Raw genomic sequence first — 27,613 nt, forward strand, 5'->3', positions numbered from 1 at the left:
ACCAGCAGGAAGGTTCTGAGTTGCAGTGAACAGCAGAGTGCTGCCATTGTTAGGGGCAGTAGGGGACTGACCTCCAGAAGCCACTTTACCTACCAGCACCAGGTAAAGAGAAAGCAAAAGAGAACCATCCCAATCCAGTGAAACTGGCCAGGGCTGGCCTCCTAGTCCTTTTTCTTTATTCAGACAGACATGCCAGCTGATCTATCCAAACAAAAATAGATTTCCTCTCTCAGAAGCCTGCCCGCAGGCCCCGGTGCTCTGCTTCATCCAGGGTTGGGGATGGGGTGGAGTGGTTGTGGGTCAGGAGCACCTTACCACACCAGTGCCCTGTTCAGCCCTGGCACCAAGGCAGGCCCAAGTTCATTAGGAAGTCAGGGATACCTCTTGCCTGGTTCCCATGGAATCTTCTTGGTTGGCAAGGCAGATCCTGTGCCATCCTTTGGCAGGACTGTCTGTGGCATCTTAGCTTCTCCCTTCCCTCGTTGAGTCTCCTCAGTCATCAGTCAGTGTGATAACATCATACTCAATGCCTTGATGCTGCAGCTGCTGGATGTGCTCTGGCATTGCCTCTTCTGTCCCAAAAAGGCTCTGGGCCTGGGCCATGGCAGCATCAGCCACAGCTGGCAGGGAAGGAAGGAATTAGCCTTAGGAGGTTCAGGCCCAATTCCATCCCCTTCCTTAACTGAATTGCTCCCAGAGTCCTGCCATTTCTCCCCTATCCTCTCCACTATCTCAGTTCTATACCTGTGACAGCTGAGTGGGCAGCAGCCTCCAGCTGAGCTTGAGTGACAATCTGTTGTCCTGGAGATACAGGGACATACTGAATCTGGGGACCAAAGAGAGAGTGAAGACTGAGCTCAGAATTTTCCTCACCCCTCTTGGGTCCCATTTCTCCTGTTACCCCCTATTCTCGTACCTGGGATTCCTGCAGAAAAGGGGTGCCTTGCTCATACTGAATATGAGTGATCTGTCCCTCTTGTACCTGACAACAGAAAAATAAGTCACCACAGTGGGAAGGAAGCTGTCAGCCCTTCACACCACCACCAAGCTCTTTCTCCTTTGCTCCCAAGGCCTTTCCTCACCTGAATGTGATGCCCCTCGGGGACTACCACATACTCTTGGGGGAGGAGATGCTGTACCCCATCCTGTGAAATGATGTATTGCACCTGAGGAAGTAGAAAGGAAAGTGAATCACTAGAAATCATTTTGCTGGTATACCTTTGGAGAGGAACTACTTAGAAGCTGCTTGTAGGCAGGATCCAGGGAGACCCTGCTCTCCCAGAATTGTTGGTCTCACTGGGGAGAAAATGCAAACATCCCAGAAAAGAGGACATGTTCTGGGGGTCTGTGACCATTCTGAGATCCAAGGGGAGTGAGGGAGAAGAGACATCAGAAATGATGGGGATTGAACTGTCCATCTTGATTTATATATTTTATTCCTCTGGGGATGGGTTTTCCCCAACTGTAAAATGAAGGTTGGGCTAATCTTTAAGGTTGCTCCCTTCCCTAAATCCTAATCTTTTATGAAGCTAGGGGATGGGGGAGGCTGAAGTCAAAGGAATGATGAAAAAACTTACCTGGTTATCTGAGGTTACCAGGTGCTGTACCATCTGTCCATCCGCAGTAGTGATCTCCTGGATATAAGTGGCTTCCTCCTACCAAGACAAACCCAGCTCCTGTAGAAACTAGTTTCAGCCTAATCTCTCCCTGCTGATCCTACCCCCTTCACCCCACCCACAAATCCCAGGGCTCCTCTTAGTCTCACCTGATTGGCTACAGTTTGTTCCTGTGCCACAATGATGTGTTCCTGACCCAGCGCTTGCTGGAGTCGATCAGGCCCCAGTACCCCATGACTGGACTGTAGGGCAGCTGTGAGGAGAGAGAAAAAGGAAGAGTAGGGAGGAGCAAGTAGGATGGAGTAGGTTAGTAGGCTGCAGACTTGGGAAAGTCTAAAAAACACCTATTTGAACCTGGTGCTGAAACCCAAGCTTCAGAAATCTGGTCTACTCTCATACTGAGTCCCTCAGTTGGCTCTGGGGAAAATCATATTAGTGAGAAAGCCTAACCTAGGCTATAGGAAATATCTTGTCTTGTTTTCCCTAAGAAAGTGCCCTTACCCAAGAGAATGCCCAAATACACTCCCCTGAACCCAATCAATGCCTTGGAGGGTCCCTATTCCAAAGTGAAAGGGGGGTCAGGAGAAGGGGAGCTCACTATGCAGTGTAGCCAGGGTTTCATCATCACTATTGAGGATGATGGTCTGGGTGGAGGCACGGGGAGGGGCCCTGGGCACTGGGGGGCCCGGCTTCCTTCCATCTGGGCTGTGTAACCGCTGTATGTGGAATTTGAGGTGGCCATTTCGGTTGAAGCTGGTGGGCAAAAGGGGAGAAGGGTCAGACAGCCCCAGCCCCCAGTCCCCAGGTCCATTCTCCTTCTACTGCCCTTCCCTCCCTCCCCAACCTCTTCTGGCTCTCACCGCTGCCCACAAAGGTGGCAGGAGAAGGGCTTCTCATTGGTGTGGGTGAGGGTGTGACGCCGAAGGTCCTTCTTGTTCTTGGAGGCAAAACTGCATTGGCTGCACTGGTGTGGCCGAAGGCTTGAGTGCTGGGCCATGTGGGCCTGGCAAGTACCCAAGGAGACAGTGAGTATCATGGAAACTTACTTTACATCATCCCCTTTCCCTAGGAAACTGGCCCATAGATTTGCCCAGCAACCTGAAGGCAGCTGAAGAAGAACCTTAAATGTAGCATGGTATAGTGGTCAGAGAGCTGGACTTAAAAAATAGGAAAATTGGGGTTCAGATAGCACCTGGAATTATAAACACAGGCCAGCTGCCCTCCCTGGGTCTCAGATTCCTGCTCTGTAAAACAGGTGGGGATTGGAAGAGATGGTTTCTAAGGTCCCTTCTAATGTAATCTATGACCCTATAGAAGGGAGGGCCAGAAGCCTTGGGCTCTATCCCTGGCTTTTACTGATTCTATTACATTGGGAAAGTTATTACCCTGCTCTAGATTCCATTTTATCCATCAAATGAGAATAGATTTGCAATCTCAATGAACAGTTATAATATGTTCTGAAAGCCACAGTACAGTGCTAGGTAAACATCAGCTACTACTGGATTAGATGACAGGATCTGAGACACTAGAAAGGGACGATGGGGACCATCTGTTCTTACCCCACCCTTATTTTACAGATGACCAAACTAAGGCCCAGAGAGCCTATAAGCCTATAAGAAGGGGTAGGGGGTCACAGAGCTAGCAAGTAGTAGGAGCTGGGGTACAAATTCAAGGCTACTGCCTCCAAATTCCATGCTCTTTCCATTAGGTCATATTGCCTTCTAACTTGCCTAAGATGCTTGTAATGCAACCCAAAAGCCACCTGTTTCTGTTGCCCTGCTGACAAAGACCCAGGAGAAAAAAAGTTCATTTTAATGATCAACCCATCCCAATCTAACATAATTAGGAAGATAAATTTGCTGTCAAAATACCACATATATTAGGCACAAACTATTATTGGCTGACTGGTCACAACCATGGGATCCAACCAAAAGAACTTCCAAGTCAGAAGACCTGAGTTCTAGTCCTTGCTCTGTCTCTGACTATGTGACTGGGGGAAGCCCTCTCAGGACCATGGTTTTCTTCTCAGTCATCAAAAAGGGCTATTGATGATGCCCGGCCAAGTGACCCTGGGGCACTGTTTGTTAGAAGGATTCAAAGCCAGATTGTGAAAAATACTGTCTAAATGTGAGGGATTATAACCATAACAGAAGTCCACATAATTGAGAGCTGAGAGCACAGTGAGATGGCACTGGCCTTATGCATACAGTGAAGTTGTAATTGTTTGTGCTCAGGAACTCCCACCTTAGTCCTGTTACCTACCCGAACCTCAGGCCACAGGTGAGCAATGAACGAGCAGTCAGGACACTTGAAGGTGCTGGGCCCGGTGTGGGCCCGTTTGTGGCTCTCCATTTCAGCCCTTCCTGGGAAGGCCTCTGAACAGATCTTACAGGAAAACTTCTTGGCTGATGTGGCTGCTGCTGTTGAGGAAGATGGGGGTGGAGAGGGAGCCACTAGGCCCAAAGCTTTTGTGGCTGGGAGAGGTGGGGAAGTTGAGGTAGGTGGCACTCTGTCCTCCACTGGGGTAACCCCAGCCCTAAGGGCTCTTGCTGGGGAGGGAGGTGCAGGGCCATCTCTGCCCAGTGGCCGTCCTCCACACTGCAATAGGGGCCACTTAGTCCCAGATTCTGGAGTATCAGCAACCCCTGGGCCTGAGAAGGAAACACCTCCATCTGCACTCAGCTGTGGGGGAAAAAAAAGAAGAGACAGTGAGGGAAACTATAGAACCAAGATCTGTCTAAGTTGGGAAGAGAAAAGGAGAGAATAAGGGCAATTACGCCACAGAGAAATTGGGCTGGCTTGGAATGAGAAAGTGGCAGACCAAACGACAAATCAGAGAAATCAGGCTGAGCTTGGGAAAAAGGTTGAGAGAGAAAGGAAAGACAGAAACAGGACTGAGATGTCAAAGAGAAAGTTTGGGAGGCAAGGGAGTATAGGTAAGATTTGGGGAAGAAGAGGAGACAAGCTAGGAGGAGAAGGGAAGAGAAGGAGGGATGGGTGGGGAAAAGGAAAAAGTGAAGAAAGCAAGAGAAGTCAAGGGAAACGAACTGAGAAGAAAAAGAAATGATTGGCATCTGTGTGCTTCCAGGATCTTGGCTTAAAACACAAGGGGGAGTAAGAATGTATATGTTGTGTGTCAAAAGGGCTTTAAATTGAAACAGGAAGAAGAGGGACAGGGAACTCTATAATCACAAATCTAGTTAATATACGGAGAAACTATGAGTTATCAGTAAAGATGCCTCCAAACTCATAACAAGCAATAAAAAGTGTGACTTCCTTTGTCTATAGACAAAAATAACAAATAAGGTAAACAAGAAATCCTAATACTATAAGGCAAATTTGACCTGAAATTGGTGGGAGGAGTCCTATACTAGAATACAGTTCTGGAAATATATATCTTAATCAGAAGGAATCTGTAATAAATGCTCTCCATATGAAGGCATCTTCCTGTGAAGAGGTCCATGGACCAGAGTGGGGAAGCATAGTAAAGATGAAGAAAAAGATCACTAGTTTCAGAAACAAAAAAATGATTATTAAAGCTGGCATACACTTAAGAAGATGGGGCAGAAATAGATAAGAGACAAGTTTGGGAAATATCACAAGCCAGTAAAAATAGTAATTGGAGACTATTTGGATATCATCTATCTTATTAAAAAATTTTTTTAAACCCTTACCTTCTGTTTTAGAATCAATACTGTGTATTGGTTCTAAGGCAAAAGAGTGGTAAGGGCTAGGCAATGGGGGTCAAGTGACTTGCCCAGGGTCACACAGCTAAGAAAAATCTGAGTCCACATTGGAACCCAGGACCTCCCACTGCTATGCCCAACTCAATGAGTCAACAAAGCACAGTAGAATGAAGTTAAGTTCAAATTCCAGCTCCGATCCTTTTTTTTTTTTTAACCCATACCTTCCATCTTAGAATCAAGAATGACCTTCTGAAGACACAAAGAAAAGCATTCCAATGAAAAAGTGAGTTGTCTAAAGAGACCAATGTGTATGAATTGTCAGCCAATTTAGATTTTTAAAAGTACAGAATGTAGACAATAGCGGAATATGGGTTAGCCCTACAAGGATATAGTGTAAAGAGTGATAAAGTTGAAAATGAGCTAAGGGGGCAGTGAGGTAGCTCAGTGCAGTGAGAGCCAGGACCAGAGATGGGAGGTCTTGGGTTCAAATGTGACCTTAGACAGATCCTAGCTATGTGACCCTGGGCAAGGCCCTAAACCCCCACTGCCTAGCCCTTACCTATCTTCTGCCTTGGAAGTAATACTTAGCATCAATTCTAAGGAAAAGATTTTAAAAGGAAAAGAAAATTAATTAAGACTGGAAGGAAAGGCTAAGGATAAAAGCCTAAGGATGAAATGATGATAACAGATTGAAGGATTAAAGATTTAAAGTCAGAAGAGCCAAGAGCCCTTGAGGCCATCAGGTTCAATTCTATTTTACGAGAAAACTGAGGCTCAGAGAGGTTAGGCCTAAGGTCACCCAGTTAGCTAGTAATATCTGAGGCAAGCTATAAATTCAGGTCTTCCTGACTCCATGTCCAATGTCCTGTCCTCTTTGTGGAGAGAAAGCATCACTGCTTAATTCTTTTGTTTCTGTTTTCCCCTGACCTTTTCTTTTGACTGGAAAAGATAAAACAAAAATGGCCAGTGGCAATGTGAAACCAAGGGTAAGTAAGCTGAGAAGAAGAGAGCACCTGTCTATCTCCAATGAGAGCAGGCCAGGCTTGAATGGCCTGGAGCACTGAAAGGAATGTCAGATGTCATTGCTGAATTGCTAACAAGTAATTTCATGAAAAATTGGAAGGGCACCCACAGGACTAGAAGAAGGCAGGCAAGTGTCCAATTTTCCAAAATTGGAAAAGAAGAATTTTGCAAACTCAAAACTCAGTGAGCTTGATTCTGAGGTTTGGCAAAACTCTAGAATGTCTGTTGATGGAAGAATGGTTAATGGGCATCTGGTGAAGGAGTTGGGGACCACAAAGAATGGGCCAGGCCTCCTCAAGAACAGCTCATGTTGGGGGCAGCTGGGTGGTTCAGTGGATTGAGAGCCAGGCCTAGAGATCAGGCTATGTGACCCTGGGCAAGTCACTCAACCCCCACTCCCCAGCCCCCATTGCTCTTCTGCCTTGGAACTAATACACAACATGGATGGAAGGTAAGGGCATTTTTAAAAAAGGGTAGGTCATATCAGGCTAACCTTATTTCCTTTTCTAACCATGATAGACCAGGGCATCAGGAAAATGTGACAGAAATAATTTACTTGGATTTTAGCAAAGCATTTGATGAAGTCATTTTCATGCTTTTCTTGAAGGAAAGATGGTCCAATTTGGCCTAGATAATAGTACTGTTAGATGGATTCATAACCAGATCCAAAAAATTGCCATCAGTGTTTCCATGTTAACTTGGATAGTCTTAAACAGGTACACTGAACCTAATTTGATACTTTTTTAATGAATTAGGATAGTCATTACCATCAACTGTCATCCGATTTCATATAAAACAAGTTGCTACTGAGGTGCTTGTCCCTAAAAACAATATTTGGAAGAATATATCTAGGGGTGTGGATTAGGAATTAGGATTAGGAATCTGCACCCACTTCTGCTGTTTTACATTTTAATCAGTAACTTAGATAAGAGCGAAGATGGCATAAATATAAAATTTTCAGGGGATACAAAGCAGGAGGAAATGATTAACACTTCATGACAGTTAGGATCCAAAGAGATCTTGATAGGCTAGAACAGAAATGTTAAACATGCAACCTATGGCCTGAAATTGGAGTGAAGCCTGAACCAGATTACAATGTAGTTAGGAAATATTTAATAACATAAATACAAATACAATAGAAGGTGCATGGTTTAGTTATCCCTATTTCTACCTGATTCTGACACCATAAAACATGAGACTTAATTTAGAGATTTCACTTATCCCCATTAAATTAAATAAATAAATAAGTCTTAACACTTGGGTTCAAAAGTCAACTTCATAAGTACAAGGTTAGAAAGACACGACTAGGCCATAGTTCATTTGGAAAAGATTTGGGGGTTTAATATGAATCAACAGTATCTATGGAGCCAAGAAAGGTTTTATTTTGCATTAAGAGAGGTCTAAAGTCCAGGAATAAGAGGTGATCATACAGTGAGTGTCCTTATGTTCTTCCCTGGTCAGACCACAGTTGGAATATTGTATCAAGGTCTGGAGGAATTAAAAAACTGGACAGTGTCCAGGAGGGTGATCAAAATGGCAAATAACCCTAGGATTGTCATGAGACCATTGACTAAAAAAAAAAAAGGGAATGCTTAGCTTGGAGAAAAATAAGACTTAAGTGGGACACAATAGCTATCATCACATATCTGAAGGACTAAATGCAGAATAAATCTCTTAGTCTGGTTGACTCCAAAGAAAAGACTTAAAAACATTAAGCAAATGTTACAGAGAAGCAGATTTAGGCTGGAGGTTCAACTTCCCTAACAATTAGAGCTGTCCAAAGTGAAAATGAGCTGTCTTGAGGCAATGGGCTCACCCTTACTAGAAGTCTTCAAGTAAAGGCATATTGACTATTTGGTAAGTATACTGTGTTTTCTTGTTCAGGTTTAGGCTGGACAAGACAGCCATTGAAGAAGGCCTTCCCAAATCAGAGATTCTTCCATCTTGTCAAAATGAGAGTGAAGGGGATGGAAAGAGAATGGTGGGAGAGGGCATAGAGGGTGTAGTGGTGGTGGTGGCAGGGCCTTCTGGAAGGGAACAGGGAACATCAGTCACTTCTCTCCCTTCTCTTGACCTCGTTAACCTTAGCTAACATTTATGTAGTGCTTAAAAGTTTACAAAGAATGTCAATACTCATCACTTTATCTGATCCTCATAAATTGTTGAAGGAGATAAGTGCATTTTGCAGTAGACATCTTGAGGGTGAGTAATAAGTAGTTGAGGGTTCACGGAAGATGGAAGGCCAGCTTTTTGAGACTGGGGAAGCTAGAGAGCCTCTTACCTCAATGTGTTGTAATTGTGTCCCATCTGCTGCCATGATATAGTGGGTGCTGGGCTCCTTCAAGGCATCACTTACCACCACAGCCTGTGCGGCCTCCCCTGGGGGTTCCTGGCTGTGGGTACAGGGAGATAAAGGGAGGGCTGAGAAGGGGTCATAGGATCTTGAGGTAGATGATAGGATTTTGTGGACATTATTCATGCCATGGAAGGAAGAACATGGAATGGGGATGCAGGAGGAACTTGTTCTGGTACAATAAGAAAGCGATGGTCAGGCCTGGGCTCTAGGCCTGACCATCGCTTTCTTATTGTACCAGAAGTTGTCACCTCCACACTTTGGGCTTCAAGTTTCTTCATCTGTAAAATGAGAGTAAACTAAACCCAATATTCAAAGGTCTTTCCAGTTGTAATAGCCTCATTCCATAATATACTCATGTTTAAATACTGACAGTCAGAAATGAGTGTCACAGCAAACCCAGGATTGTTCATAATGGGCAACATGGAAGCTGTCCTTAACATGCAGATGGTTAATAGGACTCTCTGAATTGTAAAGGAGTTGTAGATCAATGAATACCCAAAGTCAGGAGATGAGGTAAGAAGCACCTGGATACCTTCAGTTGGGGAAGGTCAAAAGGAGGGGAGTTTTGGAAAGAGAAAGGGGATAGGAGAGAATCTGAGATGCAGCAGTTACAGATGGGCACTGAGAACACTTTCTCACTAGAAAAGTTTATGTCCTAGAAAAGGCTAGGAAGAAGGTTTGAGATATGACAGTATTCCTAGGGCATACCCTGGGAAACATTAGCTGAAATGGAACAGAAAAGAACCCCCAGGGACAGACAGATTCTGAGAACCTTGGGCCTTTAAGAAGGGACCTCAGAGGTCATCACATACAACCTCCTCTTGACAGAGATTCCACCTATGATCCTGACAGTGGTTATTTGTCTTTTGACTACTTATTTCCAGTGATGCAGTTCTATAAGGAAGTTTACATTTTTATACTGAGCCAAAATACAGTTCTCTGTGGATCACCTGTTTGTCCAGGTTTTGTCCCCTAAGGCTCTTCGCCATGACAGTCCTTCAGATACCTGAAGATAGCTAAGTACCTCCCTAAGTCTTCTCTCTTCCTGGCTGAACATTCCCAGGTCCTTCAACTGATCCCACAATTTGTTACCTCTTCCTACCTCTTTCCTGGTCACTCCCTTTTGCTTGCCAGTATCCTTCCCATGGCACAATCCTCCAGATGAGCAGATGATGGGACTATATATAAGCACTCCCTTGCTCTGTACTCTTGGATTTCATTCATTACAACATAAATCCCCTTAGCTATTCAGATTGCCACATTATAGTGTGTCTCAATGCACCAAAGCCAAAGAGTGTGGGCATGAGACCCAGATTAGATTCTGACTCCAACAGAAACTAAAAAGGACTCCCGAGTCAATTTCAGGAGAGGAGGGGAGCTGTGGATTAAGGAGAGTGAACAAACACCATCAGATGGACTGGGCGGTTTAGTGCTTTCATTTAATCTATACCAAGAAAGTAAAGCAGCTGCGGCCAGTATGACTGGAGGAAGTGTCACAGATAGACAATCCTTAAGTGCCTATTATTTGCAAGGCACCAGGGTAGGGGTTAATAAAATAGGAGCAAAAACCAGTGTCTTTAAGGAACTTATATTTTCCTTGATTTGAGGAGAGAATACTCCTAATAGTAAGGTAAATAGGAAAGGCTTCCCATATGAGTTGTTGCATGAGTTGAGCCTTGAACAATGGCCCACATGAAAACATTAGGGTGCTCAAGTGGGCTTGCTTTCATGAATCTATAGTGAGACATGGAATTTTAAAAAGCTGATGTGATCTTGGGCTGTATTATGGGGAAGTCTGAGGAAAGTGAGGTCTCCATTTGGCTCTGTCCTGGGCAGCACATGTCTGAAATACTATTTCCAATTCAAAGCACTTCACATTGTAGCAAGCACACTGATAAAAAGAGAGCATGGTGGGGAATGAGCACCACTTGGGAAGAGAAGACAGAAGAAAAGGCTGGGATCCATATGCTGCTTGGACAAGAAACATCCCCTCCACTGTATTCCTGGATGGTAGCAGAGGGCAAGGACTCTTCACTCTGTGGCCAGCTAGGATGGGCAGAAGTGGGACTCACCTGTATGGGGTTCCTGGGGCAGAGGTCCCCTCTTCCATAGGAGGGGCTGCAATGACGCTGTAGCTAGCTCCATTGTATGGTACAGGGGCCAAGGTGATCTGCTGCAGGTCTGACACACCCACTGGACCCTCCCCAGCAAAGCTACTTCCAGACTCAGCCACGTGCAAGGTGACCACCTGAGGAGAGGCTCCTGGGGAACCGGGCTCCCCAGGAGAGGATGAGAGCTCTGCCCGGATACCATCTGATTTCACTACAGCCACCTGCCATAGAAGTAATGGGTTGTTACAAGGATAGATGCTGAGGTGACCACATGCCCCTCAAGCTTCACCATGTACTATCCACCAGTAGGCTTACTATCCCTGGACATTCCAGGCTCATTCTGAGGCCCCATCTTTGTTCATGCTGCTTTTCTCTTCTGCTCTTATGGAAATGGTACCCTCGCAATTCTTGCCTACCAATTCAAGTACCACCCTAATCTGGGACCCTGAACATAGAACCTACTATCAAGAGCACTGGCCTTGGAGGCATAAACCTGGGATTCTAACACTGTCTACTTGTGTGACTTGAGTCACAGGATCAATGAATGCAGAGCTAGAAGAGATCTTGGAGATGATTTTCTCTAACTACGCTTGGTTCAGAGGAGGAAGTCTGAGGCCCAGAGCAGGAAATGACTTGTCCAAAATCATTATGTTGATAAGTGGCAGAATCAGGATTTGAATACAGACCTGGTGCTCTTTTCATCACACCCTCAGTTCTCACCTCACTCTTCTGAGCCTCAGTCTCCTCATCTGAACAATGAGGACACTTTTTCTTATAGAGATGCTCAAAGAAAGATACTTAAAAGTAAAGTGACACAGAAACATGAAGTGGGTTATCCTTCAGCATCACCTTCTCTATAAAGTCATCTCTGTTCACAACTACATCTCAGATCCTCTCCTGCTAAGATGCTTCACCTGGGGTCCATGGACTTTTTAAAAAAATGGTTTGATGATTACTTTAATATAATTGATTTCCTTTGTAATCTTATTTCAGTTGTAAATTTAAAAACATTATTCTAAAAGGAAATCCATAGACCTCACTAGCCTCCCAAAAGGGATTGACAATACAAAGATAATTAAGAACCTCTGGTTTAAAGAACACATCTTTAAACTAACCCAACTAGACTCTGAGCTCAGCAGAAGCAAAGACTGTCCTATTTATTTTACCTCTTCTCACTGTTCCCAACACTAAGTAAACATATGGGCAGCCTGAGAAATACTTTGACAATTTGGGGGAAATGTGGGGCCTCCTAAGAGCTGGGGTTTGACACAAGGAGCTCCTCCACAGTCCCACCTGTAGGGCAGCTCCTCCCAGCTCCCGCTGGGTACTCATGTTCAGCAGAAGGTCTAGTGCTGTCTGAGTGGCCAAAGCTGTGGACTCTTCAGCTCCTGAGGGTGGAGATGGGCAGTAAGGAAAGAAATAGGGGAGAAAATTGGTGACCTGAGAGCCCAACTTTCCCTGTCACCCTTCACCCTACCCCTCAAACCCCTGCTAAAGCCTCACCTTGTTGGTAAATGATGGTGGCCCCCCCCAGGGCTTCAGGACACAGCAGCTGGGAGGTCTCAGGAGTTGCTGACTCTGAGGGAACCTGAGGAACAGGACACAGCTTCAAGCCCTATCTTCACCTCTCCCAGCCCAGACCCTGTCCTCACCTACCTAATCCCCCACCCTTGGTCTGGTCCTGACTTCCACCCTCATCCCACCCTGATGCCCCGTCCTCACCTCTGGGGAGTCTGGCGGATCAAGGGTGGCAGACTCAGGGAGCCCAGGGCGCTGCCCGTGCTGTTGCTTAAGCTCTTCTATCTGTTGCCTTGAAAAGAAGGGGCGGCGGCGGCACGGTGGCTCCTCAGGATGACGTCGACCCCACTCCTCAAAGCTGGCCGAGTGCCGGCAGCGCACATGCAGACGAAGGTTCTTTTTGTGTCTTGTGGTGAAATGGCAGAACTCACAGGCAAAGGGCTTGGCTCCTGTGGAAGCAGAGTGGAAGGGAGGAGAGGAGAGAAGGGAGATGATGGCGTACCTGGCAGCACACCCTGCATCCAGGCAGGATGCCTTTATTAACAAAGGGTTATAGAAAAGAGAGGGACCTCAGGACACCAAATGCCCAATCTGAAAAGGATGGCAGAGGGCATTCAGTCCAGCTTACATTTGGCAGGGTCAGAAGCAGTGGTCTGGGATGATCTGCCCAAGGTCACATGGCTTTTGGAGCAAGGCCTGGGGTCCCAGACTTTGCCTTTACATCCTGGTCTCTTTCCACCAAGGTAGTCCCTTGCCTTGCCAAGCAGATCGTGGGCTTCCCCAGAAGGTAAGGACCTGGCTCAGCCCCTTCTGAAGGGCCCCATCAGCCTCAGCCTCCACAGTGTTAGTGATGGAGGCAGGACTGGATGCTGTCACAAGACTCGATTTTTCATCTAGCTCTGCCCTTGATTCATTGATGAATTTCAGTAAGTCCTTTCCTATCTGTGAACCTCAGATGTGTCCTCTGAAAGATCCCACTTCCATTAAGTCACCAGTAGGGCTATTTGGCAAGGGTGGGGGTAGGGGTGGCACACTAAATGAAGCAATGTATAGAGAAACTCGAACTGTGAGCTACCGTGGTTAGCACAGGGTGAGCACAGATCATCTTCTGGATATATGTGTGCTCTATTAGACTGACTTTTTCTGACTATTGGTAAAACCGTCTCCTTAATTCAAAAGTTTCTTTAATACTCCCTCCAGGATATTTTTGTTCTTAGATAGTCAGTGGGAGGGCAGTGTCAGGAAGTGGGAAAGGAGAGTTGGGGTGGCTGGAAGTTGGGAGGGCACCCTGGAGAAAGAGGAGGTATCTGAGAGGCTGACCTGTGTGCTTGACAGCCACATGAGAAAGCAAGAAATCTTCCCGGAAGGTCCGGTAGGGGCAGAAGTTACACTTGAAAGGCTTGTCGCTGACATGGGAGAGCTGATGATTCAGTAGAAGCTTCTTATCTTCGCAGACAAACTCACAGAATTCACACTTGAACCTGGGGTTGGGCGCATGAGTAACTAGAGAAGCCAGGAAGGGGGTTGGAGGGCCCATAAGCCAAGGCCCTTCAGGGACAGGGTGAAAGGGCATCCCCCTACCCCCTCTCTTGTTCTCTATTCCCCACAGGATGAAAACGTTCACCAGAAAGAACAATAATACTTACTATGATAATTATGGCTGATACATATAGCATTTCACAGTTTACAAAGAAATTTCTTTATAAGAGCACAGTGAGGTAGCAGTATAAGGATTATTTCCATTTGACAGAGGGGAAACCTAAGGCTGAGAGGGGTAAGGTGACTTGCCCAGGGTCACACAGCTATTAATGGAGTTACAATATGAATTTAGATTTTCTTTCCTTTTTTTTAAACCCATACCTTCTGTCTTAGAATTCATCTGTTCCAAAGCAGAAGAGCACTAAGGGCTAGGCAATGGGGGTTAAGTGATTTGCCCAGGGTCACACAGGTAAGGAAGTGTCTAAGGCCATATTTGAATCCAGAAATCCCATCCCTAGGCCTTGTTCTCTCTCCATTGAGCCGCCTAGCTACTCCTTGAACTTAGATTTTCTGACAGGACTTTGGGATAGTTTACCTGCGGTTTGCAATGGCTTGGATGTGTGTTAGTAAATGCATCTTGAAAGTGTATCTCTTCTTAAAGGACTTTCCACACTGTAAATAGCAGGATGGAAAGAGGTCAAGGATTCATATACAGCATTGGCATTCCCACTGGCAGAAGTCTCAGTTTTTCCATGGGACCCACCCTCCTGCTCCTGCCCAAACTCTCCTCTGAGCCCAGGCCATCCACCTTGTCACACATGTGGGGTTTCTCAGTGCTATGTGTCTTCATGTGCTGTGTAAGACGCTTCTGCATTGGGTAGACTCTGCTACACACAGGGCAGGGGAAGGAGCTCAGCTTCGGGGGCTGTGAGGGCACAGAAGCAGAAGGGATGAATGGCAAAACCTGTAAGTCACAGGCCTTAGCCAAATGCCTCCCAGCCCAGTACCCAAATCCAGCCCACAGCTCTAGACTCACAGGTTCTGGCCTCTTCTTCCTGTAAGGGAGAGATACACACAGAATTAGCTGACTCCCCCCTGACCCATCCTCCCAAGTCTAATCCCAAATGCCCACAGTCCCCAAGAAGCCTTCCATTCTAAAAGCTTCCCTTGACCCTGAAGGTGACTCCTTCCTCCTCCCTCCCCAAATTAAAACATCAGTAGTGCCTTATGGCAAAGCTTACTTGCTCTATCTCTTTAAAAAAGAACAAAACTCTTACTTTCTGTCTTAGAATCAATTCTAAGTATTGGTTCCAAGGCAGATGAGCAGTTAAGGGCTAGGCAATGGGGTTCAAGTGACTTGTTCAGGGTCACAGAGCTGGGAAGTGTCTGAAAAGCTTTCTCTCTTGAGGCAAGTCATGCTGGTTGTCATTATCCTTATTTTCCAAAGGAAGCACCTGAAGTGCAGAGGGCTGGAATATCTGGTCCCAGGTCACAAAGCTAGTAAGTGATAAAGCTTGGGCTTAGCCCAGGCTTCCTGAGCCAAGTCCAATGCTCTTGGCTATGAACTAAAGGACTATGGCGGGAGTCACCACCTCTCTCTGAATCTCAAGTTCTTGATCTACAACGTAGTGATAATAACTTTACTGTTAGGCTATCATGAAGATCAAAATAAGATACTATATGGCAGGTGTCTTGAAAATGATAAAATGCTCTCTATATGTCTAGGAAGTGTCTGAGGATAGATTTGAATCCAGGACCTCCCAACTCAAGCCTGGCTCTCTATTCACCATGCCACTTAATACTTCCCATCCTTTTTATTTCTGTAATAGCCTAGCTGCCTGCCTGTCAGTCTCCTAAGGGCACACTTCCACTAACCGGTCCCGGTTATGCACTGCAGAGTGTCGGACGACATCCTTCCTGTACACACTGGTGTAGCTGCACTCCTCACATTTGTATGGTTTGCTGCCCACGTGGTTGAACATGTGCTCCTGGAGAGGCAGATAAGGCAATAGGCTTGGAGTGTGCTCTTCCCTCAAGTGCCCAGGCATCCAGAGTTAGAGACTAAGGTCACTCATTCCCCTCCCTACCAGAAATCCTGCAAGTTTGCTTAATACAAAACAACCAAATATTAGGGCTTGAAGGATCATCTAATCTGTTACATTAGAGAGGAGGAAACTAAAGCCCCAAAAAAGGAAATGACTTGCCCAGGGTCATAGCTAAGATTCAAATCCAGGTTGTCTGACTCCAAAGCAGCCTATTCCCTACAACTCCACCCTGGCTCTCTCCCTTCCCTTCCAGGAGCCCCGATTCTTGGACACCTTGAGAGAGGACCAGCGGCGGGAGCGGTAGCTGCACTGCAGACATTTGAAGAGCTGGGGGTCTCCAGCCTCATGGGAATTAACATGGAAACGCAGGTCCTCATGGGACAGGAAGCGGGAGCCACAAATTCGGCAAAGGTAAGGTCTCAGGAGTGGCTTGGGGGACTTATAGTAGTACCTGGTGGGGGTAGAAAGAGCTAGGTTCAATGACAGACAATGAGATGGGGGTAGGGGTCCAGCCCCACAAAGGGCTGTCTTCTCCACCACTTGGGGCACTCCTCCCCCCTCACCTTTGCCCCATGTACTTGCGATACTTCTTGCCCAGGAAGCGCCGGGAGGGCCGGCCACGCCGTCGAGGTGGCACATCTGAGTCCTCCCTGGTGTTGGGAGCTGTATTCTCTGCATCTGACTGGCTCACGCTGGGCTCTGCAGACCCCTCACTGGGTCCACAGGGCTCTGGGCCTGATGAGCTAGTGGCCTCAGGTCCTTGCAGCTCCAGGAGGCCATGTCCACTCTGAGAACTCACCAGTGACTCACCTTCCACACCTGTAACAGATCTGACACTTTACAGCCATGCCACAGATACATCAGACAAACTAAAAACATGCCATGTGAAATGTGGCAGCCCTGTGCAAAGAACACTGGACTTGGAATTAGGAAATGAGGGTCAAGGCCCAATGGCCTCTTAGCTCTGTGTATGAGATCTCTAGGTTAGTCACTTCAACTCTCTAAGACTCAGTTTTCCCATCTGTACATTGGCAGGGTTAGACTAGATGACCTCTAAAGATCCTTAACTCTCCAAATTCTGTGATTCTGTGGTTAGCATAATCACCTACAAAACAGAGATAACAATACCTGCCCTACTTACCTTCTGAGTGTTGAGGTTCAAATGATATCAGAGAAAGAAAGGTGCTTTGACAGTCTAGAAGACTGAGATTTAGGGAATACTTATGATTAATAATTGAGATTCTCCTAGAGAGCATTGGCAAAGTATTGGCATGCATGCTGAGCCAGCACTGGAGGAGCTGCTCTGTTCTCCCCTATTCCCAGAGCCCAAGGACATTTTTTGCATGCCCTGCCCCTCTGTCCAGCCACCCAAAGCAGGCACTTCCTCTCTTTACTCTCTGGGATAATATGGGGGCTCACAAGCAGCTTGAAGTTGCAGTTTGGGCATGCAAATTTGAAAACCTCCGCCAATGCTGTCCTAGAACTTTGTGGTTTAAAAGCACTTTCCTCCCAACAGCACAATGAGATAAGTAAACCTTATCTCTATTTTACTGATGAGGAAACTGAGTCTCTGAGAGGTTAAAAGACTTTTGTAGCGCCACAGAGCTAGGTGTCAGAAGTGAGATTCAAAGGCAGGTTCCAAATGTAGAACTACTTCAACTATATCATGCTGTTTCTCTAATGGGTTTGATATGCCACAGCCTGCTTACTACCTGCCCCCTCCCACCCCGTCCTGTTTCACAAGGCTTACCCTCTGGAGGGGTGAGAAGATCTAGGCGGGGCAGCTTTCGAGGCCTCCCCGGCCTCCTTCGGGGCCGTTCAGCACTGGATGTAGGAATGGGGCGTTGGGGACGTGGCTGCCGGGATCTGGGTTCATCTTCTGCAGGGTTGTAATCACTGTCCTCTGGCAAAGGGGAAGGCAGGATGTTAAGTCCACTCTTCCACCCACCCAGACCTAGCCCTCACCTTCTCCCGCTCCTCCCTTCCCTGGAATCTCCCAGGCAGTGCTCACCTTCCAGATCATCAATGGCTCCGGCATCAACAATGTCATCATCTTCTTCCTCCTCTGGTCCTTCTTCCTCCTGGGGTTTAGCTGAAGCTCCCCACTTCCTAGAACGTCCCTTCTTCAATGCTGTTGTTGTGGAAGCTATGGGAAAAGTGAGGCAGAAGCCATGCCAACTTGTCTCCCCAGGCTTAGTCACCAAGAGGCTCCTCACCACTTTCTGCTGCTTGTGTGGACTGCAGAACACACTAAGCTCCCTCATACCCAGTAACTTAGAACAGAGAATTTTAGTTAGAGAGGACCCTACAGAACAAACAGTAGCATGCTAGAGTGGGAAGGGGCCTAAGGACTAGTAGCAGAACTGAAGGTACTTTAGAAACCATCTGGTTCAACTCTCATTTTAAAGGGGAGCAAAATGAGGTAGAAGGTGTGTTTTGCTCAAGATCACACCCCCCAATCTGTGGTGTAGCTGGGGCATGGGGCCCAGTTCCCACTGCTTCAGCCCATCCCTGGGAGCACCTTCCCCACCCTGACACAGCCATTCCCACACACCAGGGCGGAAGTGCCTCTCCCGCATGTGTCTGAGCAGGGTGCCCTTGGAGCTGCTCCGGTACTGGCACATTTTACACTTGAATTGCTGCACAACCACCACCTCCATCATGGCCTCTAGGCTCTGCAGGTCAGGCTCTTCTGTGGGGCCTGGTGGGGGGTTGGTGGTGGGAGAGCAGCCCTGGGCTTCCGCTGGTTCCATGCAAGTAGAGGTAGAGGTGGGGCCATCAGACAGGGCCTCAATAGCTGCCAAGCTGTGGGCCAGGGCAGAGCTAGACATTGGGGACACCATGGGGGCACCTGGGGAAGTGAGAGAGTGAGGATCACCTTAACATCCTTAACAAAAGCCGAAGGATGAATGCTATTCTTCCCGACCCTGCCTCCCCTGCATATGAAATATGCATTTCATAGAATATCAGTCAGGGTGAAAGGAACCTCAGGGATAGTTGAGTACAAGCCCCCTTATAAAGATGGGACAAATGACATCTAGAGGAGTAACTTTGGCAATATCAGTGTGAGATAAGCCAAGACCGACATTCAGGATTCCAGAGCCATTATTCTCTTGCCCTTACTCCTTCCTTCCTTCCAATCCCAATGACTAGCTGTCAATCTAGTGCTCACCATCATCTGGGCCCTGAAGAATCAAGTACTGGGTGGTTTCAGCACCACCATCTTCTGCACTTGTCACCGCAATGCAACCTGGAATAGAACCAAAATTCTGTTCTCTGGACCACCTGGTTCAGACCTGACTCTGCACCTTGGATCTCTTTACTTTCCACTCTCTTCTGTTCTTTGACATGTAGCTCTAGTCTCCCCCCGAAGCTTTCTCTGATTATACCAGTTTATATTCCATAGTTCTTACTACTTTGTAAGAACCTCTCTGGCACTTCAGTACATACTGTGACACACTATCATTGAACAACTTCACATATCAGTCTTGCCTCCCAAACAAAAAGCACAGAACTGGAAGGGATATTAGAGATCATCTAGTCCAGTGATGGTGAACCTTTCATAGATGGAGTGCCATCCTCTCCCCAGACCAAAAACCATGCCCCCAGAGCCTAGGTGCAGTGCTTCTCTTCACCATTGAGTGTTGGGCATGTCCTAACCCCACCCCCCTTACCCCCCACAGGCTGCTGGGCAGAAGGACAGGTGAAGTGAGGAATGTCCTCAGTGAGTGTAGAGAGGGGAGAGGAGTGGCCCAAGCACTCTGCTCCCCTCTAGCTCTGCCACCTGTGAGCTGTCCACCTTACCCCCTGTGCTCTCCCATTGGCTGCTGGGCAGAGGGGACAGGGCATGTGAGAATGTCCTCAGGATAGAGGTCAGGGGGAGGGGAGCAACTCTGCCAGAGACCCCCTGCCTTTCTAGTAACAAATGGGGGGAGCAAACGCACGTGCCCACAGAACAGTCTGGGTGCCATATTTGGCACTGTGTTATAGGTTTGCCATCGCTGATCTAGTCCAACTCCCTCATTTTATAGATGAGAAAACTGAAGCCCAAAGCAGGAAAGAGATTTGCTCAAGGTTACACAGCAAGTCAGCGAGCCTAGTTTAAGACTTAGGTCTTCAAAGTACCAGGCAAGGACTCTTTCTACCACGTTACACTGCCTCTAGTTGGCACATTATAGCCAAGCAGTAGGAACTGGGAATCCTGGGTCTTGAGCTGAGTAGCAAGGCCTGCTGGGTATATGAGGTTTAATTTCTCTCCCTGCAGGCAGAACCAGCAGTGAGTTGAATAAGCAATTAGAAAAATGGCCTAATCCCAGGTCCCCCACTTACTCTGAATCAGGTCTGGCCCGATGGTTGACTCAATGATCTTGTCAATAGCAGAACCCAAGTCAGAAGAGGAGGCAGTGGAGTCAGAAACCAGCATGGCAGCATCGGCAAGTACACTGGAGTGTACCAACACTGGGGGGCCACCTGCTGACCCACTGGACACTAATGCTGATGGGCCGATGGATGAAGAGTCAGGCAGATAGCCCTGAGGGGTGGCATCCCGGCTGGAGCTACTTTCAGACACTTCCTCCTACAGGTCAAGAGAGAATGAAGTTTGACCACAGCTTTTCTAATACCCTCAACCCTAGATTTATGAAACTGCTGGAGACATATCAAAGGTAATTTGAATGTTTCCAGTAATGGGGATGGCCAGTTTTGGGTCATACCCTTTCTTACCCAGGGTTACCATACACTGGGTCACTAGTAAAGATAATTAAGAAAGGAGTCTGTGGACACATTGAATCTCCTAGAGGCCCTGAATGTTCCTGTCTTTGTGCCTTTGTTCCCACTGTTTCCTACACCTAAAAATGTCCCACCTGCTGGACAACACAGGGTGAATAAACAAAGATGGCTCCTCTAATGTCCTGAATACTGGGACAAACTTGTTCTTTCAGACATGGGCAATAAATATCCAGTGAAAAAACTCCTTCTATCATTGCAGATCTGGAACTTTTCTGCAATTTATAATCACAGAAGCACCAAGGATTTAAATCGCTTGCTCACACAATCAGTATGTGTCAAAGGAAAAATTTGAATCCAGGTTTTCCTGACCTCAAGGCTGACTCTTTATCCATTCATTATCCCAGTGGTTCTCAAACTTTTTCTGCAGTGACATAACTTGAGTTTCAGCAAAATTTTAGCAGAACCCTTGAAATAAAATCCTCTGAAATTATTTTTAATGACCATTAACAATATAAAGGCCATTAAAAAAGAAAAAAACAAAACAACTTTGAGTGTTTCAAGATTTCTTATGGCACAGTTTGAGAAATACCAAACAATTCCACACTGCTTCTCTTCCTTTTTTACCTACTGAATTCCTATCCATCTTTTAAAGTCAAATGCCATCTCTAGCTGGAAGCCTCCACATCCCAAATGACTTTCACTCTCAGATTTCACACAGTACTTTTTTTTCTTTTTTAAACCTTTACCTTCTGTCTTGGAGTTAATACTGTGTATTGGCTCCAAGGCAGAAGAGTGGTAAGGGCTAGGCAATGGGGTCAAGTGACTTGCCCCGGGTCACATAGCTGGGAAGTGTCTGAGGCCAGATTTGAACCTAGGACCTCCCGTCTCTAGGCCTGGCTCTCAATCCACTGAGCTACCCAGCTGCCCCCTACACAGTACTTAAAAAAAAAACAAAACTTCAGTACATTTAATTATAATCTGACATCACAAGGTATTTGTTTTTATCTTACATTGTTAAAGGACTCTATCTTATCTAAGGCTCCCCAGTGCCTAGCAGTATTTTGCACTTAATGATTTATGAAATTTGTTGGACTGATGAATGAAATATAGAAAGAGATCTTTTAGATCAAATCCATAACTTATAAAATTGGGGGGAGGTAGAGGTGAGGAGTAACTACATAAGTCCCATGTCCACCAGAATACAATGGCAATTCTTTCTTCCCTTCATTCATTCTCTTCAAATATTTTTTTCATATTAAGTATCTAATGAGAAAGAGGGAAGGGAGAAAAATAACTGAATTGAATGGAATTTTTAAAAAAGAGTGGATGTCAGGCATAGGACATTATTTAGAAATTGATAGAGGAGCTCCCTTAAGTCTTCTACCTGGGAACTATGGCTATGTTCTTAATCTAGGAAGGGTTCTGGTGGGGGTTGGCCCCATGGGTCACACAACCTGCTGGGCTCTCTGGTACATTGTTTCTGTTCCCCAACTGGGTACTGCCTCTTCCCAGTCCTTATAGCCCCCTCCCGAGCCCCATCTGGTACCAAGGAACGGGTGCCGTGGTCTGAGCTCTGCCCCACAACAGAATCATCTGCCTCTGACAAGAGACTGGGCCCTGGGGCTGTAGCAGTGGCATCACTGCTGTCGGCTGACATGGCCTCTGAGGTGCCCACATCAAGCCCGCTCTCAGAAGGCTCCTCCTGGGCAGGCCGGGGTGCCGCATCGCTGCTGCTCTCCACCTCATTCTCCTCCATCGATGGCCCTGGCTTGCCTGGGCACAGGGCACAGGTACCTCGGGAGTGACTGGCCTCACCAGGGGTATCTCTTGCGGGTGCCGTGCAGAAGGTCCTGAGGCCCCTGCACTCAGGCCTCGAAGTCACCACTGTCTCTTGCCCACTAAGCTGGGCAGTGCCCCGGGCAAGAAGCCCAAAGCACAGAAGGGGGCTTGCTCTGGGGCAGCAGAGTCAGTTCGAAGTCTGGGGCCTTCACTCTGCAGGGAGTAACAAAACAGGGGGTGTCCATGAGCCAACCTCCCCCAGAGGTTGCCTCGACCACCCCAGCCCCAAACCCTACCCCACAGGGAAAACTGAGGCACCAGCTGGGGTGGGGCGTTTCAGGGCCTGGAGAGGAAAGTTCCTGGGGCAACGGGACCCAGGAGTTCTGGGTTCCCAATTTTAGGGGTAGCATCCCACACGTGAGGGACAGTGGCTCTGGCCACTTAGCCACACTGCTCCTCACTCCCGCCCCAGTCCGGGGAACAAGCTGGTGCCCTTGGTCAGTGGTATGGTCCGTGCCCCCCAGAGGTCCCTCAGTCCCAGGATCAGTGGTACAGCCCATTGGCCCCCTGGGTCAGTATGGTTCGTTCTCCACTCTGTCCCCCCTCCCCCCTCCCCCCTTTTCCCCCAGTGGAGGGGGTTGACGGCGGCGATCCCGGGGCCTTGGCGGCGGAGGGCTGTCCCAAGCGCTGCCTGAGCTCTGGGCCCGGCGCCATCTTGTGGAGGCACTGGGTTTCCGTTCAGGCAAGTGCGAAAGCGACTAAAAGATCGGGGGACCCCGGGGCCCTGTCCGGGCAGCCCCGCCGGCCCAGGACCTCGTCGCCAGTCACCGCGGAAGCCCATAATCGCTGCTCTACAGAGAATGTGGGGCGGCCCGCCCCTGACCTGTACTCACCCGCTGTTTTCTCCTCCGGGTTCCTCTCCCGCTCCGGCATCGACTCGGCCGCCATCCTCCTCCCCCCGCCGCGGAAGGACCCATCGTCTTTTCAACAAGCCGGATCTACTTCCGCGCCACTGCGGAAGGGCGAGGTCGGGAACTGCCCTGGATCCGGCACCCAAAATCCCAGGGCTTCTCAGAGATCCCAGAAGAATATGAGTATATCTGTCTCCGTTTTCTGGAGTAGTGGAGAGTCCTCAGGCTTTGGGGACTATTTTATCCTGGGTGCGGAGGGATCCATTACGATCTCACGTGAATCGTGTGACGTCACACCTGGGTCCCTTTACCCAGAGCGGCGGGTTGGCGGGAGGGGCCAAATTGGGACGATTCAAGCCACTCCTCTTTTGACGTCATGACCGGGCTCATCTCCTGCCCCCTCCCTCCTGCCACAGTTCCGTCTGCGGAAGTAGGGAAGAAACCTTTTGCCAATCTTCAATTTATTGCTGGAAGGAACCTTAAAAATCGTGTAATCCCACACTCTGATTTTGCAAATGGGGAAACCGAATTCAGGGAGGGGAAGTGGAATAGATCTGAGTCTGGCTTCAGAGATTAAGAGGATTAGGAAAATGAGCCATAGATAGATAATCTATGTTGTGGTCAATGCAGAGAGCCTGGACAGTATGGAGGTTCACTCAGGGCTCTGTTACATACTATTTGTGCAAATCCTTAACCTCTTAGTTTTCTTATCTGCAAAATGAGGGAACTGAATCCGATGAAAAGAGAACTTGATGGGGGCAATGGCAGAGGGCCAGGGCCTCTAGAACTGGGGCAACAAGACCTACCTGTCCCATAGATTGAATCAGGATGATTTTAGCCTAGTGCTTTTGATTCTAACATTAGAGAGCAAATCCTTTGGTTTCAGATTTTGATTCTTCATTAGTATTACAAATTCCTACAGATAAAAAATGATTAAAAAAAACCCTTATCTTCTGTTTTAGACTATGGGTTCCAAGGTGGTAGGGGCTAAGCAATTGGGATTAAGTGAACTGCCCAAGGCCATACATCTAGGCAGTGTCTGAGAGTAGATTTGAACTCAGGTCCTCTGATTCCAGGCCTGGGCCTCTTCACTGTGCTACCTTGCTGTCTCCAAATAATGTATTCTTGTCAGAGGTTCTTTATCTAGGGGCCATGGACTTTATTTTTATTTTTGTAATAAAAATCATATTTAATGAGGGATTATGGAAACAGTAAATGCATACAATAAAATGCAGAGGAGTACAAAGGAGACCAATTATATTAAAATGTGTTTATTGAATCTTTTTTAAAAATCCATGGATTCTAGGTTGAGAACCTTGCTTTAGGCAGTAGGGAGCCATTGAAAATTATCCTAGCAGCTATTTGAAGGATGGATTGGAATGGTGAGAGGCCAGTTAGGAACCCATCACAGTTGCAAAGGTGAGAGGTAATGAGGATCTGACTTAGAAAGTTAGATGCCATAGGCATTGTAGAAATTAAATTGAAATGACTTGTCAACTGTGTGATAGGGTAAAAGATAGGGAAAAGTCAAATGACTGATTTAGAGATTTCAAGCCTGGGTTACTGGGTGGGGGTACAGAAGGAAGAAATAAGGAAGTTGGGAAGAAGGACAGGTTTGGGGGGGTGGAGGGTGAGATGTTGGTCTGGACTGTTTGAGTTTGAGTTGTTGGCAGGACAGGAGAAAGAGCACTGGGGACCATGAACTTAATTTTTTTTTCCTAAATGAATTTACATCTATCTGGTTTCCTTTATAATCTTATGTAATTTAGTTTGTGCATTTAAAAAATCATTCTGAGATGAGGTTCATAGGTTTCACCAGAGTAGCAAAATGGTCCATGATACCCCCAAAAAGGTTAAGAACGCTTATGTTAGATTAACAAAAGTGGGAGAAATTGATGTATAATAAATGAAATATTGGATTTGAAGTCATAGAAGATCCAAATCCTAATCCTAGTCTTGTGTTACCTTGAACACGTCTCTGGGTTTAAATTTTATCAGTAAAATGAGGATAACAATATTGGTACTGACTGCCTTGCAGAGTTGTGAAAAATAAAAGTGCTTTTCTTAAAATGTTATAGGAAGTGGGGCAGCTAGGTAGCTCAGTAGATTGAGAGTCAGGCCTAGAGATGGTAGGTCCTGGGTTCAAATGTGACCTCAGATACTGCCTGGCTGTGTGACCCTGGGCATGTTTCTTAACCCTGGTTGTCTAGCCCTTACTACTCTTCTGCTTTGGAACCAGTACACTATATGATTCTATGACAGAAGGTAGGGGTTAAAAAAAATGTTATAACAAAGTGAGATATTATTTGTAATTGACACCTCAGTGTGAGTGGGAAAAGCATACTAACCTAAAGGCAAATTTTACAGGTGGGGTGGGGTGGGGCAGGGGACCTGGAGGAGGGAAAGAGACCAGTAAGACCTTGCTTGGAGAGCACAGGTAACCTGGGTTTTAGTCATATCTCTGCCCTTTTCTCTTTGACTTTATTTTTTTTTATTTATTTTTAGCTCCATTGGCTCCCTATTACCCCTAGGATCAAACACCTCTGTCTGGCATATCTAAAGCCTTAGATAATCTGACTCTATAATCACCTTTATTCTTTATTATATACTATGTCCTTTTATATATTCTTTAGTCCAACCAAGCTGGCTTTTGGCTTTTTCTTGTGAACTAGTTTCTATCTCCGGTGTCCATGTCTTTGCCCAGGCTATGCTTCAAGCACTCCTTTATCACTGATTTTCTTTAAGACTGCAAAAGTGCCTTACGAGGCCTTTCCTGATCCCTCTAAGCTGCTAGTACTTTCCCCTGAAATTATTTTCTATTTCTTGTATGTCTTTTGTCCATCATAAGGTGAATATATGTTTCTCCCCCAATGTTCCTTGAGGACACAAATGGCTTCATTTTTGTCTGTGTCCCCCATGCCTAGTACAGTGTCTAGTAAGTGCCCATAAATGCTCATAAATTGATTCATGACTGGAGATCAAGCTGTAAGGGATGCTTCTGCCCAAGTAAGACTGTTCTCTTTGACTTTGAGTCACTTCCCCTTTCTTGGTCTCATTTTTGTTATTTGGGAAATGGGAAGGTTAGATTTCATGCTTCTATGTGCTCTTTTGAAGGGAAAGGCTACTCTGCTGATCACCGCAGTGCTTCATGGGAAACAACTTTCGTGATAAGTTGGTTTATCAGTGGGGCTTGCTTGCACATATGCTGTCATGGTTTTGTAATCTCTTCTGGGTGAGTTAGTATTGTTGACAAGTCTTCAGCCCAGTCATCACAGTGCCCCCCACCCCCATGCCCACTCACAGGATATTAGTCCCCAGGCTACGTCTGTTCCCAGTCCCGCTGTAGATTTCATATTTATTATTAGCTGATGTCACTGTTTCTTCATGTCAGAGCACAAATGATGTGCTTAGAGCTGGGCCCGGTAGATTTAGTTTCATCTTTGAGACCTTAGGATTCAAAGCTAAACACTATCGGGCTCCTAATAAGCCTTTGGGCCTCCATTTTCTTCCTTTATCAATTTGCCCTTCAACACCACTGCCTAATTTACCTTCTTTAGAGAAAGTACAGACTTCTCTTCGTGGACTTCAAGAATGGTGCTAGCTTAATGCCACCCTAATGCTCTTCACATCCTCATTATTCTAGGATAACTGAACTGTTATCTGTCCCCTCATACGTCTCCATATTTTCCTTCCTTGGTGATTTTGCTCCCTACCTATGTTCACTTCCCCTGAAATTTGGTCTTCAACACTTGCCCAACTCTTTGATGTTGAATTTCCCAGTTCAAATGCCAACTTCTCCATGAAACTTTCTTTGATTCCTCCATGGGGATCAGGGGTAGGATGAACCTTTTTCTTCTTGGACTTCACAGAGAACTTTATACTTTAAAGTACTTATCATCTAATACTATATATTTTGGCTAAGTGAATTTGTCTTTTCATCCAACCCCTACCCCACCCTATGAAGTTCATGGGGGCAAAGAAACATGTCTCATCTAAATTTTGTATTCTCCTTCAGTCCAAAGGAGCACAGGGCATTGTACCCAGAAGGCTCTCCATAAATGTTTATTGCACATGTAAAGAATATGAGGATAGAATGCTAAATCTGGAAGGGACCTCAGAGACCATCTAGTCCAACCTTTCCATTTTACAGATAAGGAAAGTGAATCCTAAAGAGCTAGTGACTTGATGAAGGCCATGCATCAAGGAAGTAGCAGAGCCAAGATTAGGACCTGGACATCTGATTTACAATCTAGTGTTCTTTCCACTGCATCAAATTATCTTTCCAGTCTGCCCTCAGGCTACTCTTGAGGGGACTCTGGAGGGACTTTCTGGAAGTAATAAACATCAAGTGCAATTTGCCA

General features: G+C 46.6%; 1 protein-coding gene and 1 non-coding gene across 3 annotated transcripts; both read right to left on the reverse strand.

The window, feature by feature from the left end:
- Nucleotides 1–103: 103 nt before the first annotated feature.
- ZNF335 (zinc finger protein 335) lies at nt 104–23,547 on the reverse strand. Of its 2 annotated transcripts, none has more exons than XM_007474925.3 (28): nt 23,235–23,547; nt 22,109–22,554; nt 20,164–20,410; nt 19,007–19,084; nt 18,389–18,685; nt 17,846–17,980; nt 17,585–17,737; nt 16,413–16,653; nt 16,108–16,285; nt 15,665–15,777; nt 14,826–14,844; nt 14,598–14,714; nt 14,385–14,461; nt 13,631–13,791; nt 12,515–12,759; nt 12,296–12,380; nt 12,086–12,180; nt 10,754–11,013; nt 8,607–8,718; nt 3,879–4,298; nt 2,477–2,619; nt 2,215–2,369; nt 1,766–1,869; nt 1,578–1,655; nt 1,083–1,166; nt 917–982; nt 745–826; nt 104–620 (listed from the first exon to the last, which is right to left on the reverse strand). In XM_007474925.3, exons 2-28 carry the CDS (start codon nt 22,316–22,318, stop codon nt 493–495), a joined length of 4,083 nt encoding a protein of 1,360 aa, XP_007474987.1. In that variant the 5' UTR covers nt 22,319–22,554; nt 23,235–23,547; the 3' UTR covers nt 104–492. The 2 variants fall into 2 exon arrangements, with proteins under 2 accessions (XP_007474987.1, XP_016282707.1); XM_016427221.2 differs by having other exon boundaries at nt 16,398–16,653.
- MIR7361 (microRNA mir-7361) lies at nt 827–888 on the reverse strand. Its single transcript, NR_127597.1, has one exon. It is a non-coding gene; the product is annotated as a microRNA mir-7361 (primary transcript).
- Nucleotides 23,548–27,613: the final 4,066 nt, after the last annotated feature.

This window comes from Monodelphis domestica, chromosome 1 (assembly GCF_027887165.1).
Source record: "Monodelphis domestica isolate mMonDom1 chromosome 1, mMonDom1.pri, whole genome shotgun sequence".
Taxonomy (NCBI): domain Eukaryota; kingdom Metazoa; phylum Chordata; class Mammalia; order Didelphimorphia; family Didelphidae; genus Monodelphis; species Monodelphis domestica.

Excerpts from the sequence above, each read along its gene's own strand:
- ZNF335 (XM_016427221.2), bottom strand. The coding sequence starts at position 22,318 with ATGGAGGAGAATGAGGTGGAGAGCAGCAGCGATGCGGCACCCCGGCCT. Across the intron at positions 17,981-18,388 it reads GGAGAGGCACTTCCGCCCTG|CTTCCACAACAACAGCATTG; the intron begins GTGTGTGGGAAT and ends CTTTTCCCATAG. Across the intron at positions 2,620-3,878 it reads ACCTGTGGCCTGAGGTTCGG|GCCCACATGGCCCAGCACTC; the intron begins GTAGGTAACAGG and ends GGTACTTGCCAG.